General features: G+C 42.2%; 1 protein-coding gene across 2 annotated transcripts in view; it reads right to left on the minus strand.

Annotated features, from left to right (window-relative positions):
* Positions 1–18,949, minus strand: part of ETFA (electron transfer flavoprotein subunit alpha) — a 78,983-nt gene that overhangs the window by 26,510 nt on the left and 33,524 nt on the right. For both annotated transcript variants that reach the window (XM_085890790.1, XM_085890789.1), the window contains exons 5-7: positions 17,877–17,976; positions 17,229–17,339; positions 7,131–7,232 (exon numbers count right to left, since the gene is read on the minus strand). In XM_085890790.1, the coding sequence (XP_085746916.1) occupies positions 7,131–7,232; positions 17,229–17,339; positions 17,877–17,976 (313 nt within the window). The remainder of the gene's footprint in view (positions 1–7,130; positions 7,233–17,228; positions 17,340–17,876; positions 17,977–18,949) is intronic.

An 18,949-nucleotide genomic window follows, 5' to 3' on the forward strand; every position in this document is an offset into this window, starting at 1 on the left:
ATGGTTTGCTTACAAGCACTTAAAACCAGACAGTGACACTATTAGGCAACTAAAACTCCAACACATCCCCTGCACATTCTTTGCAACTTGATCCGTTAACTTATCTGGGCCCACTTTCACATACGAACTAAGGCAGGAGATAGGTATAGGTCATAAGACAGAATAAATCTTCCACGTGCCAACTGTCTGACACGACAATATCGATCCCTGCCAAACTCTAACTCTTCCCCACCCCACTTCTTCTCCCAGCCATTCACCCATCTCTAACTCTCTCCCAACCACCCCCTTCCAATCTCAAAATCTCTCTCACACACCTCCCCCCCATCTCCATCTTGCTCTCCAACTCCTCCCTCATCTCTCACTCCCTCCATTCCTCCCCCCCCAATCTCTTCAACAGTGACACTTCCTGAGAAATTGCACTTAGCAGAGCCTAAAACACGATAAAGTCCAACATCATAACAAATTTGTTCCATCTTCAATAATCGCTATAAAGGCATTAATACACAGAACACCACACTGCTGAACAAAATTTACAAAGAAGTTGTGACAATATCCAGTTGAATACTACATCACAGTTGATCACACAGCTCTTTACATTGAAACATGGGAGGGTGGCGGGTTAGAAACATTTTCTCCTCGATCACACAATTTTTCACCATGGAAGGGACTGGGCTTTTTCTTTTGTTTTACTTGACTTTTGTACAGGATTCATTCAGGAGAAGCCCCTCCAACCCCCCCCCTCCCCACAAACTTTACTGTTTGCTATATTTCTGGTTCACCATTGATGATCTGCTGCATTACAGTAATCATCAGTCAAAATAAGGCAACTGTGAAGTGTAAACATTACAATACAAATGAAAACCAGTCAATATTTTTTTTTTTGGATACAATGTCAAGGCTCGCATAAGAGCGAACACACAGAATGTATAACAAAGGGAGCAGGAGACGAGAGAGGTGGGAGAGGGAAGCACTAAACAGTGGGGGAACAGAGACCTTAGAGATGTGTGGAAGGGAGAGGGATGGGGTGGGGTACATGGGCTAAACAATATGGACATTACAGGGGCTTTCAGGAAGGAAAATGGAGAATTCTTAGGAGGTGGGTTTGGGGTGGATTAACGGGGGTAGAAAAGATCATGGTTTTCGATGGGGGAAGACAAGAGATGGTGGTGAACAGCAGTTTTGAAGACCTGGAGGGAAAAGTGGGATTTTGTTCCAGAGATGGGGAAAAAAAAAAAGAGAGGAATGAAAGAGTGAAGGTGAGCAGTGATTCTTAATTTTGACAGTTTCACCAGAAGGGGGTTTCTGGTAGACTTTGAGCACCCTGTGGGAATATAGGGGGGAGGGGACAGATCACAGACAAGGCAAGGAGGGCAAGGCCGGAGAGGAGATGGTAAAAGACAGAAAGACCACCGACCTGCCTGTGGTGAGAGAGTGAGAAGCGCAAAGAGTCAGCCTCATCGCGGGAGATATTAATGATCCAAAATGCCTTTGTTTCCACAGCGTAAAGCTGAGAAAGGTGAGAGGAAGGAGCTCCAGCCCAGAGGGGAGAGCAGTACTCCATCAGGCTGTGGACGAAAGCTTTGTATGTGGTCAGGAGCTCAGGTTGGCTGATTGAGGATTCCTAGTCGGCAACTGGCTTTAGAGGCCAGGTTGGAAATGTGGCTTTCCCAGGAAAGGTCATGGCAGATAGTGAAACCGAGAAGCTTGAATGAAAGGACTTCTTCTAGAGGATTGTTGAGAAAATGGTTGGGGTGGGGGGGGGTTCCAAACGGTCATTTCAGAGAGACATCGTGACAGTGTGAGATTTGTCAGGATTGAAAGACATGTTCCACGTGTTGGACCAGTTTGTGATTTTACCCAGATCTGCAGAGAGTGAAGAAACTGCTGCTTGCCGGTCTGAGGTATGACAGATGGGACGGCAGAGGGTGGAGTCATTAGAAAATAAATAAAGAGGATTTTCCAGAGAGTCGGAGAGATCATTGATGAAAACCAGAAAAAGCACAGGGCCAAGAACACTGCCTTGAGGAACTCCAGCCTGGGCAGGAAGAGGGGATGAGAGGACTCCATTCAGGACCACACATTGACTGTGACAGGAGACGTCTTCTTTCTAATCACAGAATTGCATGTTTGGGCCCATGTTGTGGCATTATTTACCAATTCTATTGCTGTAACTGTCGTGGAATTACATGAGTACTTATTATTCACGAGTACATGCGCTCCTTATGGAAGCGGCAGGAAGGGTCATGTTATTATACTCTCCTGGGTATATAGATTACAGTAGTTCTCGGCTCGGGTTACCACATTTTAACTTTCAAAAAGAGGACACTCCAGAGAGGGACACTCCAAAAAAAAAAAAGGACACTCTTTTCAAGAGTTCCCTTTACGAACACAGCAATCGTTTCAGCAGTCTCATTGGGTGTGTTCCGGACCTCGATTCGTTTTGACCGCAAACTGCCATTCTTCCAGTCGCAATACTGACTTATTACTGGAAATATATTGTGCTTGTCCAAATCCACATGAGATATATCAATTGAGCCTTTATGTGCCACAGAGACGTACGTTTACCAGCTCTACACGTCAAGCACAATTAACTTCCAATTCTTCTCGACCACTTCAAAAATACGGACATTTTGTCTTTCCCTCTGCAGTGAATTTACACTTTCATTTTGGCATTTATAAAGAGCTCTTGAAGAAAATCAAACAATCGTGTACGGTACCGACTCAGAAAAAGACACCGAATCATGGACCGAGCATGCCGCAGGGTTCTCCCTCTCTCACTGCGAGGTTGGACCTTAAGAGGACACGTGAGTGGCAATGTTTGAACATGTCCATTACACCATGATGGAGTAGTACAGACTTTTACCAAATTTTCAAGATCCAAACATTACATAACCATATTTTATCACCAAAAGAAAATGTACAAAAATGATTTAACCGATGTACTTTAACCAAGCCTAAAAATGATTTAACCAGATGTCTGTGGTTTATAATTTTCCTTACTTCTGGAAGGTATTCCCCACGATAAGCTATTTATACACAATTAACATGGCATTTCTCCAAGGAGAATAAACCCCATTGGGGAGAGGGGATATTATTAGTCTTAAAGATACAATTACGATAAGTGTTGTTATTACTTTTCTTTTTTTTTCTGAGAAGGAGCCTTGGGAAAAAAACCCCACGATAAGCTGTCTATACACTTTAACACAGATCTCTCCCAAGGCAGAAAAGCCCCTTGCGGAGGGGGGCAAATTAAATCGCGACAACCTCCATCGTGTGACCTTTAATCTTCCTGTCAAGCTTGGTTGAGATTGGATAAGTAACGGCCGAATTTATCGCGGTGAGAATGAATTTTAGTATGATATTTTTGTACAAATTGCATATTTTAGTAAGATTTTAGGTTATATGTATTGTAGGATAAAAGTAGCAATGAAAAGTCTTTTTTTATTCAACCACGTGGAATTGAACCCATTATTCCTCGTGTTTATATTCCTTCTGCATCCCGTTTCAGCTGATCATGCAGGCCCAGTGGAATGTAACCATGCGATAGTGTTTTATTGTAGTTTTCTCTTAATGACATGCATGGAACCAAGCCTTAAGGGTCGAGTCTCACATTCGTTTTTAATCCCGAACAATAATCTTCTGTCCCCTCCTCCCATTCTTTCTCTGTTCTTTACATTCTATGGATCAAAACATTTCATGAACTGCATGGAGCAGGTAATGAGGCGGGGGGGGAGACTCGATAGAAGTATTTTTTTTTTGAGACTTGCAAAATAATTCTTCATTTATTATGAGAAGAGAGAATCAGGAAGAAGAGACCACATGCATGCATTGGAGTCTTGCATTTCACAAGGTATATTGAACGTGTTGTCGTGGAAGGTGCAAAACAAAATGTTTGTTTAAAGAAATGGCAATGATTGTTGCTGTTTATCAATGGATTTCTTCATACTAAAAACATCTGCTCCCGATTTGAGGACTCTGGGTTGGATGAAGGGGAGATTTGAGGACTTAGGGTTGGGTGGGGGGTGGGGTGGAGGACCCGGGACTTGGGGTGAGATGTGGGTGTGGGGGGGGTGAGGACTTTGGCCTTGGGGGTTGGTTGGGGGAGGGGAGGGGGTGGTTAAGCACTTGGGTTGGGTGGATTAAGGACTTGGGGGTTGGGTGCAGAGAGATGGGGGATTTGAGGGTTTGTGGTCAGATGGGGAGGGAGGTTTGAGGACCTGGGGTCAGATGGGAAGGTTTGATGACTTGGGGTTGGGTAGGGAAGGGTTCGGGGACTTAGGGTTGGGTGCATAGAGGGGGGGTTGAGGATTTGGGGTTGGGAGGGGATGTGCGGTTTAAGGACCTGGAGTCAGATGGGAGGGTTTTAGGACTTGAGGGCTGGGTATGGGAGGGTTGAGAACTTAGGATTGGGTGGGGAAGGCGGGAGGGTCGTGGGTGGGATTGAGGACTTGAATTCACATTTTGGATTATGTGGAATTTCTGTGGGTCCTTGCTAGTTCTATGTTGTGAATTTAATTTGTATTCAAAATTCTATTCATCTTAATTATACATTTTCACAACCGCTTCGCCAATGATGCTTGCGACTCAGCCACGTTAGCATTATCCTCATTACTATGAGCTGAAGTGCCCATCTATAAGGGGCTGTAAAAGCACCAAGTGCTGTTCTTCTCAACCAGCTCATATAACCATGTTATGACAGTTGCATTATTCAATTAGTTTCAAATTAAATTATTTTGTGTGCACACATATCTTCAGAATTGAATTTGAGCTTAGGTTTCCACAAAAAAAGTCTCATGCACTCATTTTAATTTCCTCGAAGCACCCGCTCTCTACGGGAGCCGTCAAGGGGGTCATGTTATTATATTTTTGCCTATTTTACTTGAAGGGGTCCCAGGATTACACACCTAAAAAATGGTTGCGATCAGTTCAGCCGTTTTTGCGGTACCTGGGAGCAGACAGATGGAAAGACGGTGAATTATAATAAGATGAAAAAAAAATGCATTGCCTGAAGTCTCAGTTACACATAAACATACATACATAATAATACCTCCATTATAGTACGATTATGACTGTTGATATCATTATTCATATTATTATTATTAAGCAATAACGTTATTATTATTATGCTATTACCATTATTGCAGACGTATGATTTTGAATGAAAAATGTCATCCCAAGGTGAAATGCTCGATCAGTGGTTGAAGAAATGAGACCACAATGTACATTATCGAAGCACTGATGCTAAAACTGAAACTGTCATACTTTGGACACATCATGCACACAGAAAACGAAAGTCTGGAGAGGTCAACCATGCTGGGTGTGGTTGAGGGCATAAGAGGAAGAGACAGACCTTGTATGTGTTTGATGAATGGGGTCAAGGCTGCAACCAAGCAGTCTCTGCCAGTGCTTTGGAATGCAGTACAGGATGGGGATGTTTGGAGAAATCCGATCATGAATGCAACCAGGATTCGGACACGACTTGACGGAATGGAATAACTGGTTATCATAATTTTTACTTCCGCAAGTTGTGTGGAGCAGAGATTCTAGCCAATACACAGCCCATGTCGAAATATATAGGTATAAGTCCAATTTTTTTTCCCAAATTTCCATTGGGTGTGTAATATGGAATAGGCAAAGCCGAGAAGCAACGTAGAATTCTTCTTACATTCGCTTCTGACTTTACATAAAACTTGTTCACAACTGTATAACTTGCCAACTATACCGTGGTACATGTAAGCGCTGCACAGCTGATGATTTTGACGCAATTTCCGGTTACTTCGGCCTGGATTTGGGATCAGCGATCAAATAATGTAAATCACGATTAAAAAAAATATTTTTCATGATGCGGGAGATATCTTTATTAAAATTAACTTTAGGAAAAAAAATTGAATAAATAAATAAAAGATCACTTCTGGTCAAGAATAAAGAAATTAAAAGTTCCGGAAAGAGTTTCAAAATCACTCCCGGTAATGTTAAATACTAAATAAACACTTCCTGTCATGAAAAAAAAAATCACTTTTGGAAGTATAAAATTAACTTTGGGAAAAAAATAATTGAATAAATAAATAAACACTTCCGGTCATGATCTCCCGGCATGCATCATTCCCCATGAAAAAAACCGGAAACAAAAAAAAAACAGAAGCAAAAACAAAAACGGAAGCAAAATGGTCATAGCCAATGACACGGATTCACAATTGCCAGGGTATTGTGTTGTTGTTTCCTATTCTCTAACATGCACGACTTAAGTATGAAGCTCACTGCGTTCGCTATTAAACAATGCTAGCAATCGTTAATAACGGGGTTGTGCATAAAATAAAGCTCACAAATGGGCTGTAAGGTTGTCAGGCGTGGAAGAGGGTTGGGGGCAATATCGCACTTGATATTGATGACTTGATGCCATGCAAGGGAGAAATCACATAGGAGGCCCCAAGATACAAGTTATAAACAATCCACGTAAGAATCCACATATAATCTGATGACGAGAAAAATCGGACAGGCAGTGGGATATATCATCCATGTGCAACCACTTTTAAACACCTTTATTAGCTAAAGGTCATTGTGACCAAAATATCGCAGCCTTCCCAGAAACCGAGCTCGTCGAGGCAGCTGATGCGATAAGCATAGAATGCCTCAAGAATGTCAAGCTTCCTCCAAATATATTTCAATTTCGTGTTAAACAACAGTGGTGACTGTTTAAAAAGGTAATCTTACATTGGATGGAATTGACTAAATAGTGTGTGGTGATAATTTATACTTCCAGTCGGTGTGCCCCACAAAGCACGACTACAAGTTACTTATACACGTTAACACGGCATATCCAAGGTGGAAAATCTCCCTTGGGAAGGGGGGCAAGTCCCTCTGGCAAATTTGGTTGAGACTGGATAAGTAACGACCGAATGCATCACAGACAGACAAGAAATTACGTATTTTAGTACGACTCAAGACTGTCGCAACAAATATAAACAAGTTCCATTCATTTGGAACTAAAGGCATTTCTCTTGAACTGATCACACAGATTACAAAAATAAAAAATAAAAAAATCATGCATCATGACCATGCATTGATGGGAAACAAGCATTTTATTTCAATACTATCGGAGCTATGGTCAATGCGGCGAGCTGAAGACTCACCCCCGGAGATGACGACACTGGCACTGGTGAGCTCGGGGCGATCACTTTTCGTCAGGTTCTGTTCAAGCAACTCTGATTTGCTCAGAGCAGGTGGTGCAGACACTGCAAAGATTTGACACATGTTTGCAAAAAAAAGGTTTAAAACCGCACACTTTTTTTATTTCTTTTCATCAGATTTCCATTCCATCCATCCATCCATTAGGACCATACTCTGTGCAGAGCGTTGGTGCCGCCGAAGCAGTCTCCTTGGCTATTGGGAACAATCCTGGACGGGTCGCCACTCCGACACAGTATACCAGCATGCTGGCATTCATTTTTGCCGACCTCGGAAGGATGACAAGCAGAGTCAACCCCACCTGGTGTTAATTCAACAGCTGAGCGGGATTTGAACTCAGGACCCTAGGATCCCAAGCCCACTACCTTAACCATTAAGCCAACACCAGGCATATTTCCATTCCAGATTGATGTATATAGAATAAGATGGGTGGTTGGGATTGTACACTGCAGATAAAAAAGGTACATCCAATAAAAAACAGGTAACTAGATCCAGCCTGCTCGTCAAGTAATAATAGAGCGATGGCAGATGCAGTCTCGGGTGAGGTTTAAACCGCTTCCCGGAGGGCTCCTTGGACCAACAGAACGCAGGCCTCAGAACGTGTCTGCAAAAAAAAAATCAAAAAAGCAGACATCCTGAGGCCTGGGATCTATTGGTCTGAGGAGGCTCGCTGGGAAGTGAAACCCCATCCCCATTATTCATCAAAACTGTTTGCTTTTAAATGATTGCAGTGTATTATTTCAGTCATGATCTCGTCGTCCTGCGGAACTAAATCCCCATGCCGAAACGACTGTGCAGTTAAATTGGGAAGATTTTGTGCAACCTGTTAGGGAGACCAAGTCCATTGCGATATAGTATATATAATATAAAGCTCTTTCTAACCACTGACTGATATTAAAGATCGGTGCTTTCCGGGTGACATAGAAAGCTGAAATTATGCATGCCATGGACATCAAAGCCAGTCCACCAGAGAACCCCCCACCCCCAAAAAAACACAGAATTGTCAGACAACATCCATAAATAAAATTAGAACGGGCACTCATAGAGCGCATACTTTCGCCGCCACTACTTTTTTGTTCTTGGTACGAGTGTGGGGAACTGGTTTCATATGAATGGTCTTATGACACAAACCACATATCTATAATGTCATGACCCCCCCGACTTTCGGGGGCTACGGACTAAACAACAATCAACTCACGTCGTTTTGGCGAGTCTTCACTCGCAAGCTCGGTGAATACAACCTTTCAACAAGACAAGGTAATCTCGTTTGATGCTGGTTTCATGCAAATCGAATAAGAATTGACTGAGTTATGCCGAAAACCGCATATTTTTCAAGGGCGTGACCCCCCCCCCCGACATTTTACCCCAACCGGTGACATGTGTTATGACGTCATTGTCACAAGATTGGGCATTCAATTCTGAACATTTTGGTGCTGGGTTCATGTAAAGCAGACAATAATTGACCGAGTTATGACAAAAACCGCATATTTTTCAAGGCCGTGACCCCCCTGACCTTTGACCCCTAACCGGTAACAAGAGTATGGGCGTCATTGTGTCATATTGCATATCACAAGATGAGGCGTTGAATTCTGAACATTTTGGCATTAGTTGCATGCAAATTGAATAAAAATTGACCGTGTTATCGTAAAAAGACGATTTTGACCTTTTCGTGACCTTGACTTTGACCTTTGACTCGAACGATCCCAAAATCTAATCGAATGCTTCCTGGCTAATAACCAATCATCCCACCAAATTTCATGCAATTCGGTTTAATACTTTTTGAGTTATACGAATCACAAGATTACAAATAAATAAATAAATAAACAAATACACGCCGACCAAAACATAACCTTTCGCAGAATGCGAAGGTAAATATAAATTAATGAAAAAAGAAATGCAGGTGAGTGACTTGAGACAATGTGGAAGGACGGTAATTTTGTGTGCCAATGGACATCGAAGTCGATACATCAAGAAAAAAAAAAAATCAGAACTGTGGGAAAGCATCTGTAAATTAAAATAAATAAAATCAAATAAAAAAATGGGGAAAAAAATCAAATTCAGGCGAGTGACCCGAGAATGGGGAAACACGATCCATATGCTTACACAATGTGTAAGCACACCCCGCCAACGTATCAATACTAATAAATGCGTGTGTGTCCTCCATAACTCCAAAACCATGAAACCGAGCAGCCTGAAACTTGGCATGCAAACTAAGAAAACTCTAAGGAAGTGCATTGGATGGGAGTTTGCATCCGGACAGGAGATTGTCTTCGGATGTGTCCGAGCAGTGTTTGTGTCTGGACGGTTTGGCTCCGGATGTGTCCAGCGGGTTTTGTCTCCGGCCGTGTTTATAGTATGACCGGAAGAAAATGGATTTCAGACAATATTTTGTTTCAAACTTCACTGTAATTCTATGCAGCATCATTTTGATGAGATGGTATGAATCGTAATTAATGCTCCACCACACCTTTCCTTCCTCGCACCTCAAACTGTCTTCCCTTTCCCCACCCCACCCCTCCCCTCCTCTCTCCTTTCACCTCCACCTATTCACTCTCCCACACCCCTCTTTCAGGGCCAGGTTGCCGACTTGTACACGATGTTGAGTCAGGGCTATGTTGCGCCGGATGTGCGAATGAGACAGCTTTCAGCCCCAGGAGCCTGACAGGGAGTGGATATGACCGCTGTGGCCCAATAGAGAAGCGGGATTCAGGTCACAGCACTTCGCTTGTCACCCCATCCTTCGCCCAGGTTAATAAAAGGAGGAGCGTGGAGCCGCTCTTCTTCGCCACCTTCTTCTCTGCGAGTCTCGGCTCCTCGTTGACTCTGCCCTTCGCTGGCTCTTCACTCGTGGTTGGTGTGGGACTGAGACGTGCTTATTCCGGAGGACCAGTGCTGAGCGCACGTTGACACGAGCCCCGGCAAAGTGAAGAAGCCGGAGATAACGTACCAACTCTTGAGGTGGGAACGCTCAAGCGGAGCGTCCCACTGAGGTACACGCTACACATGCAGACCTATGCACGACTAGGTTAGTGATCTGTCACTTCACGCATCTTCTCTCCTCTCTCGATCCACCCCTCCATCTCATCCTCTTTGGACGCACAAAAGAGCATCATTACTGACTCGCAATCCCATTTTCCTCTGGCACGACAACGCACCCCCCATATTGCACTTCATCACACCTCCCATATCAGTATTTCTCCCCCCGACCTCCCCTAAGCATACTGGGTTGCGTTGGTCGGCCGACCACGCCAAGTAATGCGAGGCCGTTTATCCTCATCTGCTCTCTTTCTTTCTGGCTATCTAATCTTCCGTGTGTGTGTGTGTGTGTGTGTGTGTGTGTGTGTGTGTGTGTGTGTGTGTTTTGGCACCTGTCGTAGCATAACTTAAGATTGTAGAAGATATAACGGAGCAAGTCTGCTCTGTCTGCTTTTGTAAATTGATTGCCTTTTGTCACACCCCAAAAATTCCTAGCTATCCTCTGCTGTACATACCATTAAACCCAATTTACTGTGCCACATACCATTCCTCACTTGATTGTAAATAAATGCTTGTGTAGAAATGTTCCCAGCTCGTTTTTGTCTTTTCCTTCATTGGTCCAGCATGGTTCGTATTCCAGCCTAGCCAGGACGTTATCCCCCAATGATCTGTTTTTCTAGCCGGTATGTCCTTGGGCATTTATGATCGGCTGCATCTGATCTGGTAAGGCGATCCAGTTTGAACAAGGCATGCCGAGGGCGTGTCCCCTGGTAATTAGATCACGTGACCATTAGGTAAACGGTATTTATTAGACGGAGGACCCTGTTGGGGAATATTCCTCTTTTAGAAAAGAGACCTTTGCTGTCTGTCTGACTGGGTTGAAGTTATGTACTTTTCGTCTCCTCTTTAATCATTTATTAAATTGTTAAAACCTATAACCCAGTGTTTCTCAACCAGGGTTCCCCGGAACCCTAGGGTTCTGCAAGAGGTTGCTATGGGTTCCGCGAGAAACAGTAATAAATAGGCTAATGCATTTCTGAGTAGTTTTTGTTTGATTTAATATTCGTAATTTTACTATACACGTACGGCATATTGTTGGAAACTCCTTGGTATTATAATAGAGGCTTCAACCTCTTAGATTATTTACAATTATAGCAACCATAGGGAATGTATTTAACAATGTCTATATGGCGCCAGTGTGAAACCGCCCTCACTGGTTAGTGGGCATCCTGTACGCGGCGGATTCATGTATCATTGAGTGACTGACTCAAGTACGGGATGCATGCATGGTGTCCATCTATCTTCTGTGCTTCCGAGCATGGTCTCTCTCTCAAGGTTAGTTCTTCTGTTTACCTTTATTTGTTTAAATTTTGTTGATCAAGTGATATGAGGTGTGTTTATTAATTGTCAAACAGACTCGGGGTTGACAAACACTTTCAAAAATGACGTTTCAAAAAAAAAAAAATTTTTTTTGTGTGAATTAAAACCTCGTATGAGGTCTCAAACGAGCAGTATGTTTTTTTTTTCATTGACAATAAATTTGACAAAAAGGGGGTCATTTTTTCCTGAAACCAGGTATCTGAAAAAAATATATTATATTCACCACGTGAACTACGATAAAAATAAAAAAGACCTAGATATTAATAATGGTATATAATAATTTTTATGCAGGGGTTCAATGAGACATGAAAACGATTTCAAGGGTTCCACAAGGGTAAAAAGGTTGAGAAACGGTTATAACCTAATGTCTTATCCTGTATTCCTTTGCACACTTCTGGACGTTTGGTATCAGAAAGGTCACCTTGGACTTGGAGAGAATTAAACACTGTTACCTTTGATATTAATTCTGTAATTTGCTGTCCATTTAGGCCCGAGTTATTAACCTCCGCCATCGAAGATGGACGGAGGTTACTGTTTTCACCCCTGTCTGTTTGTTTGTTTGTGAACAATATTACGGAAAATAACTCCTCGACGGATTTCGACGAAACTTGGTGGGGGGATTAGGTATGGTCCAAGGATCAAGCCATTAGATTTTGGACTTGGTCCAAAGTCCAATATGGCCGCTATGGTGGCCATTTTGAATAAAATATTTGAATATTTGTTTTTGCATTTCTACATGTTTTATGTGATTTCCAACCCCCCCCCCAAAAAAAAATTGTTGGAGAAAAAAAAGAAGAAAAAAAACTTAGAAAATTTTGCAACTTTTTTTTCAACAAAATTGATTTTTTTTTTTGCATTTCTACATGTTATAAGTGATTTCCAACAAAAAAAAACATGCCAAAATTATAAATGAGGCTGATTTTGGAACTTCAGGTGGATATACCCACGTAAAATCTATTTCTATCTCAAGGAATCTGATTATGACGAATGAATTGAGTATGTAAAAGTTAAAAGTAAAAGGGAAAGTTGCAAACTATAACTCTGAGCACTGTTGACGTCAAATTGAAGGAATAGGGTATCAGGTTCACTTGAGTGACCGAGCCGTATTGGCGGCAGAGGTTTTTCACTCTACCGAGTGCTCCCCCTCTAGTTTTATAACTTGGTTTACACAGTTCTTCAGCTGAAATGTCAGGTCGGTAGGTTGAAATATAAATACAATTTCAATTTTTAGAAATTATGTAATTTTATGATTTGTTTTCGAATGTTCCATGGAAAAGACAAGGGTAGGTGGTGGGGGGGGGAATATAAATCCCAGACCAGGAGGATCTAAGAAAACATTGAAGATGGAAGACCATTCAAATGCAGGATGCCCATGTTCACTGCATCATCTGATGTGAAAAACAATAAAGAAGGATTAAAACTTGTTTTTACAATATCGTCTGGCATGTGTTTCTTATAGAAGCCTGTTGGATCATCAAACAAATGGAAACAATGCGAAGAAAATTACTGTCCAAGTCATAGATGTGTGCATGCACACCAGTGCATAGTGCTGGATACGATTAAAAAAAAGTGTCTACTAGGAGTCAACACGCTCAAAACGGTCAATCAGAGCCATAACCAGCTCTTACTTTTCAGCGGGCATCTGATCGTACGGTTTCGCCATCCTCATGAGCACATCAAAGGCTGATTTCTGGTCTGTTGAAGAATGAATATCAGCATCTCGCAGGGAAACTTTGACGTACTTGGCACCGAAATCTTTCAATACGAACAGAGGTGAACAACTTTCAACGGAAACAAAATCGGCACGATCGAGAGTAGCCTGCGAATCATCCCTGCTGCTGCACTGAATTGATGCAATCGTTCGGCCAGAATATTCGTCGTCAAGATGTTGCATGATTAAATCACCAATACAGTCACTCAAATTTATACTGCTGACATACTTCTTAACAATCACTTTGGCCCCAGAAACCACAGTCAATCTGAACCACGCGAGCCACTGCTCAGACGCCATGACCGAAGACGACTGCACAGTTTGGTTAAAGGGGATTCAGCATTTTGGTGCGCGCACGTGAAATTATATTTTGAAAATAAATGCCGACATTTACATTTAGGGTTTAAATTTTTTTGCACCTTCAGCGGAAAATGTATAAATATAAAATTACCCCCGTGCGGGAGTGACGTCATCGCTGCGAGAAAATATATAGCTTCCTGAAGGTAGGGCAGTTTTTGCAAACTTTGAAGTCACGTGACGCGAAAACGAAAGTGAATATCGAAAATACGGCCTGACAAAATTTAGATATTGTCCCATAGATTTATATGCCACAATCAAATTCAACATCACTTGAGAAATGAAGGAGGAGATAGATTTTGAAAATCGTCATTTTCGCATTTTTTGCCAACTTTGAAGTCACGTGACACGAAAACGAAAGCGAATATTGAAAATCCGGCCCGATCAAATTTAGATATTGTCCCATAGATTCATATGCCACAATCAAATTCAAGATCGCTTGAGAAATGGAGGAGGAGATAGAATTTGAAAATCGTCATTTTCGCAACGGACGGACGGACGGATCGAAGGACATCTGCACCCATATTATTTGGCCATGCTCGAAGAGATGACCTAAAAAGGCTAAAAATGTGTTTTATCTTTATATTTCATTTCGGCAAATATACCGTCGGCAGATCTGTAAACCAAGTTATAAATTAACTAAGGCCTTAGTGGACACATAATACATTTCTGTGTTTTTTGTCCTTTATGCTTATCAAAACCCTCTCCACTCTCCCAATGTATATATACAAGTGAGAAGTTCATTGTGGGGTGCGAGGGTGAAATAAACTGGTGGATGCCGACATCTGAGTGTTTGAACTCACAAGTTAAAAATAAGTGTTCTCTGAATGAAAGTACTCTATTTTGTGGACAGTGATTCTATCGGTGTCTGTCATTTTTAGTAACAGGATTTTACAAACAGACGGTTAACAAAAAGTAAGAAAATAAAATTAGAATTCCACAACAACTACAGAATTCTACAACGATCACAAAACTCGAAAATTCCTCATCAGTTGGTGCTGTGACATGGAGGTGCTGAATCCCTGGAGGCAGTCCCTGGAGGTCGGAACGGCAAGTGCTTGAGCGAAGGTAAGCAGAGAGCGTTCCTGGACGGTGGGTCTGTCTTAGCGGGTAACGCATTTCGAACAGAGAGTACATGTCAGAGAATTGCATGTGGATTGAATTTATGTGGTTCAAACGATAAGTACAAGAGCATTTAGAGCATTATTGTATTTTGTGTTTTATTGCATCTTTGAGCATTGAAGTGTATACTATATGGTATAGTGACCTGTTAACGGTTTGAAAGATGGGTAATATAGGTGGAAAAAAATGATGAGATTGTGTATACCGAAGCAACCTGTCAAAGGTCATGCAGGGGTACATGCGCGAGATACATGTTTTTTTTGTATGGGCCTGATTCTGTGAGAGACATAGCAAATTGGTGCATTTGGACTATGAATAGTAGATTACCTTTTCCTGAGAATGGTACGTTTGATTGTGATTGTTTAAATCATTTGAGAAAAGTGCTGGAGGAGAAAGGTAAGGACAAGAAGGCCCAGAGGCATGTACACTGGGGTATAATCATGGATTGGATGGAGGAATGTCGTGACAGGGTCGAAAAGATGCGACTGTTAAACCTGAAGGGTCAGCTAGACCAATTAACTAAGCAGATGCCGGTAAGGCTTGAGAATAAATCGAGGAGGCAACGAGCTAAGCCTGTCAGATTTGAGGATGAAGAAGAGGAGTCAGAAGGCATCGCTCCGATGGTGCAGCCGCTCGAGGACGAAGAAGCGGGCGCAGAGGGAGATGATGCCACAGGGCAGGAAGAGGCTCGACGAGGAGTCAGAGGTGTAATTAAAGAGGAGACAAAGGAAGCTGAAACACAATGCAGAGAGAAAATTCCTATTGCTGACAAGGTCAGAATGCATACTCGATCAAAAATGGTAACACTGGAGACCGCAAAGGAAGCAGAGGAGGCACTGATAAGTGCGTTTCCATTGCAAGATTACCCGGGGGTCAGAGACGTGCAAGCACATGTGGATGTATACCACCACAGTGGGTTGTACTCCTTGGCTTCCAAGTAAAAATAAAACTCTGATATGATGTACTTTCACGTTGTGGACAGTGATTTAACTGGTGTCTGATTTGAGTGACAGGATTTACATCGAGTCGGTTAAACGGTTAATTAAAAGTAATAAAACAAATAAAACGTCAATAAATAAATTCCACAACAACACCAAGTCACATGGTCGAGTTATTGGCAGTCCGGTTGATTAGCGACCCGCCGTGTCACGAAGTTATTCGTGTGCGAATGCCTGCAATTCCGGAGGGTCTGGTGGGAACCCGAGGTAGCTTCCCCCCTCGTGATCTTCTCGCCCCGACCCCTGGGTCCGCAACAGTATAAACCCTAAGAAAATATCACAAAGTTATACAGAGGTCAGTGTTCAGCCACCCTGACTCCGCTCCACTGCTTTATGCCCATTGGCTGAACAGCTGGCCTGACTCCACCCTAATGAAAAAAAAAAAAAAAAAAAATCAGGCACCACTATTGCATTGCATGAAGCAGCACAGATCGGCAGGCCTCAGGCTTTGGACTGGGTGTTCATCCATTGCCCAGTGTAATTGGAATACCAGGTATACAAGGATGATGTAGTACATATACACGTATGCCGTATACATGATTTTGCTTCAGGTATGTACATGAGGTTATTTTTAATCTGAAATAGGCAAAGCCAAGAAACGAACAAAACATGGTGGGGTATAAAGGTTCTTCTTCTTCTTCACTTTAGTTCCAGTATCGCTTAGACTCTTAGAGTGTGCATTAAAGCAAACTAATTTTTATCTCTGGTTTGTTATACTCGTCTGTTTCTCATTGACAAAAGATATCAGTAAATGAAAATCACTTTTCCTTTTATTTTGCCGAATCGACCCAACAGGGTGCACTATAGGGTTTCTTCTTCTTCATTTTGGTTCCATTGTCGGCTCGAGTGTGCATTAAACGCACATTTCTATCCCCCGAACATTCATTGGGACCGGAAGGAAACATGTATTGCAAAGAAATTCTCACTCTTGTTAAACACGTTATATTAGTTCCCATCGTGTGCTGCCTTTTTTGGCTGCTGGTTGCATCATTGGTTAGGGGCGTGGCTATATCGCTGATGCAGTGCTCCTATTACCAATATACTGGTGCTCATTTTGCCAACCTTGGAAGGATGACAGGCTGAGTCAACCCCCTGGTGTTAATTCAGTGGAAAACAGGACTCAAACTCAGGACCCCAGGATCCCAAGCCACCACCCTAACCGCGAAGCCAACACCAGGTCTGTTATATTAGTTATTCATGCTTATTGTTTGTGTCCTTTATGACATCCTTTAAAACATTATGTTTCGTGTTTGGAATGATATTCAATTTTGCTTGACTGCCAGATAGGCAGATAGAGTTAAAAAAAATTTTTTTTTTTTTTAAATCTCACCCCTCTCTGCACATGCGCAATTGGGTCGAATTCAAGAGACAAACTACTGATAAACTGCAGGTTTGTTTTGAGATTCATTTTCAAAATAAAACTTCAATTGAAATCAAGTTGTTCCTTGATCATAAACTGACATTTGGAGACAGAAGGACAGTCCAATTCAATTACTTACTGTCCTCCACCACTGCACTCCCTCCACTTGATTCAGCAGCTTCAAATGCAGTTCCACGTACAGTAAAAACTTTCACCTTGTCTAGAGATTTAACAGTGCAAACAGCATTTCCTGGTTGAGGGTGGGTGTGTGCAAAGTATGAAGATGTGGCAATTAGCAGTGATTCTGAAATGGTAGAGTCAAACAAAAAGCAACAACAAACCATGTCAGCTTTCCAATTTTGAAGAGCGTTTTTCACCATTGTAAACAGCAACATTGATTCGATTGAAATCATCACCGACTGTCGACTGCTGAAAACCGATCTAGTTAACTTCACAAATGAAAAGCACAAATACCTTTCCATAACTCCATTTTATAAAAGTATTTGAGCTATATCCTAAGGAGGAGGAAGGAGGGAGAGGTGGGATGAGGGGAAGGAGAAGGTGAAGGAGGAGAAGGCGGAGACAAAGAAGAAGGAGGAGAAGGAGAAGAAGGAGGAGGAGGAGAAGGAGAAGAAGGAGGAGGAGGAGAAGGAGAATCCGTAAATGAACGAAGATAGAAACAAAGTTGTTCAATTCATTTTGATCAATCTGAAACTTCTGAAAAGGTGATATGATAATTTAGCAAAATGAGCAACAGTGAATATAGACTGCTATGTTCCACCATTACCTGCATATATTGCTCTGGCGAAGGTGTCTTCCGCTTTTATTTCAATGATATCTGACAATGGAGCAACATCCAGCTTCGCGGCGACTCGAGGCATCAGATTCTGCAGGGGAGGTTCACATGGTGAACGGAAGCAGGAAAATGACCCCCCAAAAATTATTGTTTTTAATCAAATGCAGTAGCATTCCATGGAGGATCTGCACATTAATCGTGGCACAACCCAGGCCAATGTGAAGTCAAACAGAATGAACAAACAGGCACATGCTGACGAAAGGAGTGCGAATTGGTACCTGTATTCAAGAACCTGCATTTCATGCGAAGCAAAACAATTTAAAAATAACAAAGCAGGAATGAAATACAAATTGGTATCGCAATGGATGTTGATAAACTATACACGTACAAGGTGATAAAATTGTGATTAACAACCTGGTGAGACTCCAAGGGTGAAACGTGCATTTCTGGTGATGGAGAGGTGCTCGGACACTGGCAGGACTGGTTGGAAGCTTAGACATGGATGGGTTATTGTATACATGTGTAAATGTCTGCGAGAGAGTCTTGCCAAAAAAGTGAATGTGCCATTGGTGTTTGTTCATTCCTCATCCTACAACCCCTTCTTCTTCCACAATCCCCCAAATACAAAAACACCTTGGTGATGTCGCTGTATCTGCCCCACTCTTCTCCTCCCTCCTGGTGAAATTAACTGAGATATAAAATTCATGTGGTATTTATAAAGCACAGGCATGATGGGCCAAACGGGCAATACGGCCTCCGCCTGTGCAAAAGTTCCTATTATTTTCCACAAAGAGGCTTTTTGAAAAAACAATCTAAGGTTGGTAAAGGAGTTTCTACACGTCAGATGCAGAACGGAGGTATTAAGTATATTGGATTAGAACCTGGGATCCAAAGCATCAAAGGCCATTCAAAGGGCTACTTCCTTCAAAAGAAGGTCAGCTGGTGGTTTGTGCATACTTCTCAATTATGTTCACTGCAGCTACATTTATAGAGCAGCTTCAGCCAACGATGTGCACCTGCGCTACATCCCTCATGAACACAATGTCTCTTCTTTGTATACATTG

The sequence above is a fragment of the Eptatretus burgeri genome, chromosome 8 (assembly GCF_056783735.1).
Source record: "Eptatretus burgeri isolate ZD-2024b chromosome 8, Ebu_testis_v1, whole genome shotgun sequence".
NCBI lineage: Eukaryota > Metazoa > Chordata > Myxini > Myxiniformes > Myxinidae > Eptatretus > Eptatretus burgeri.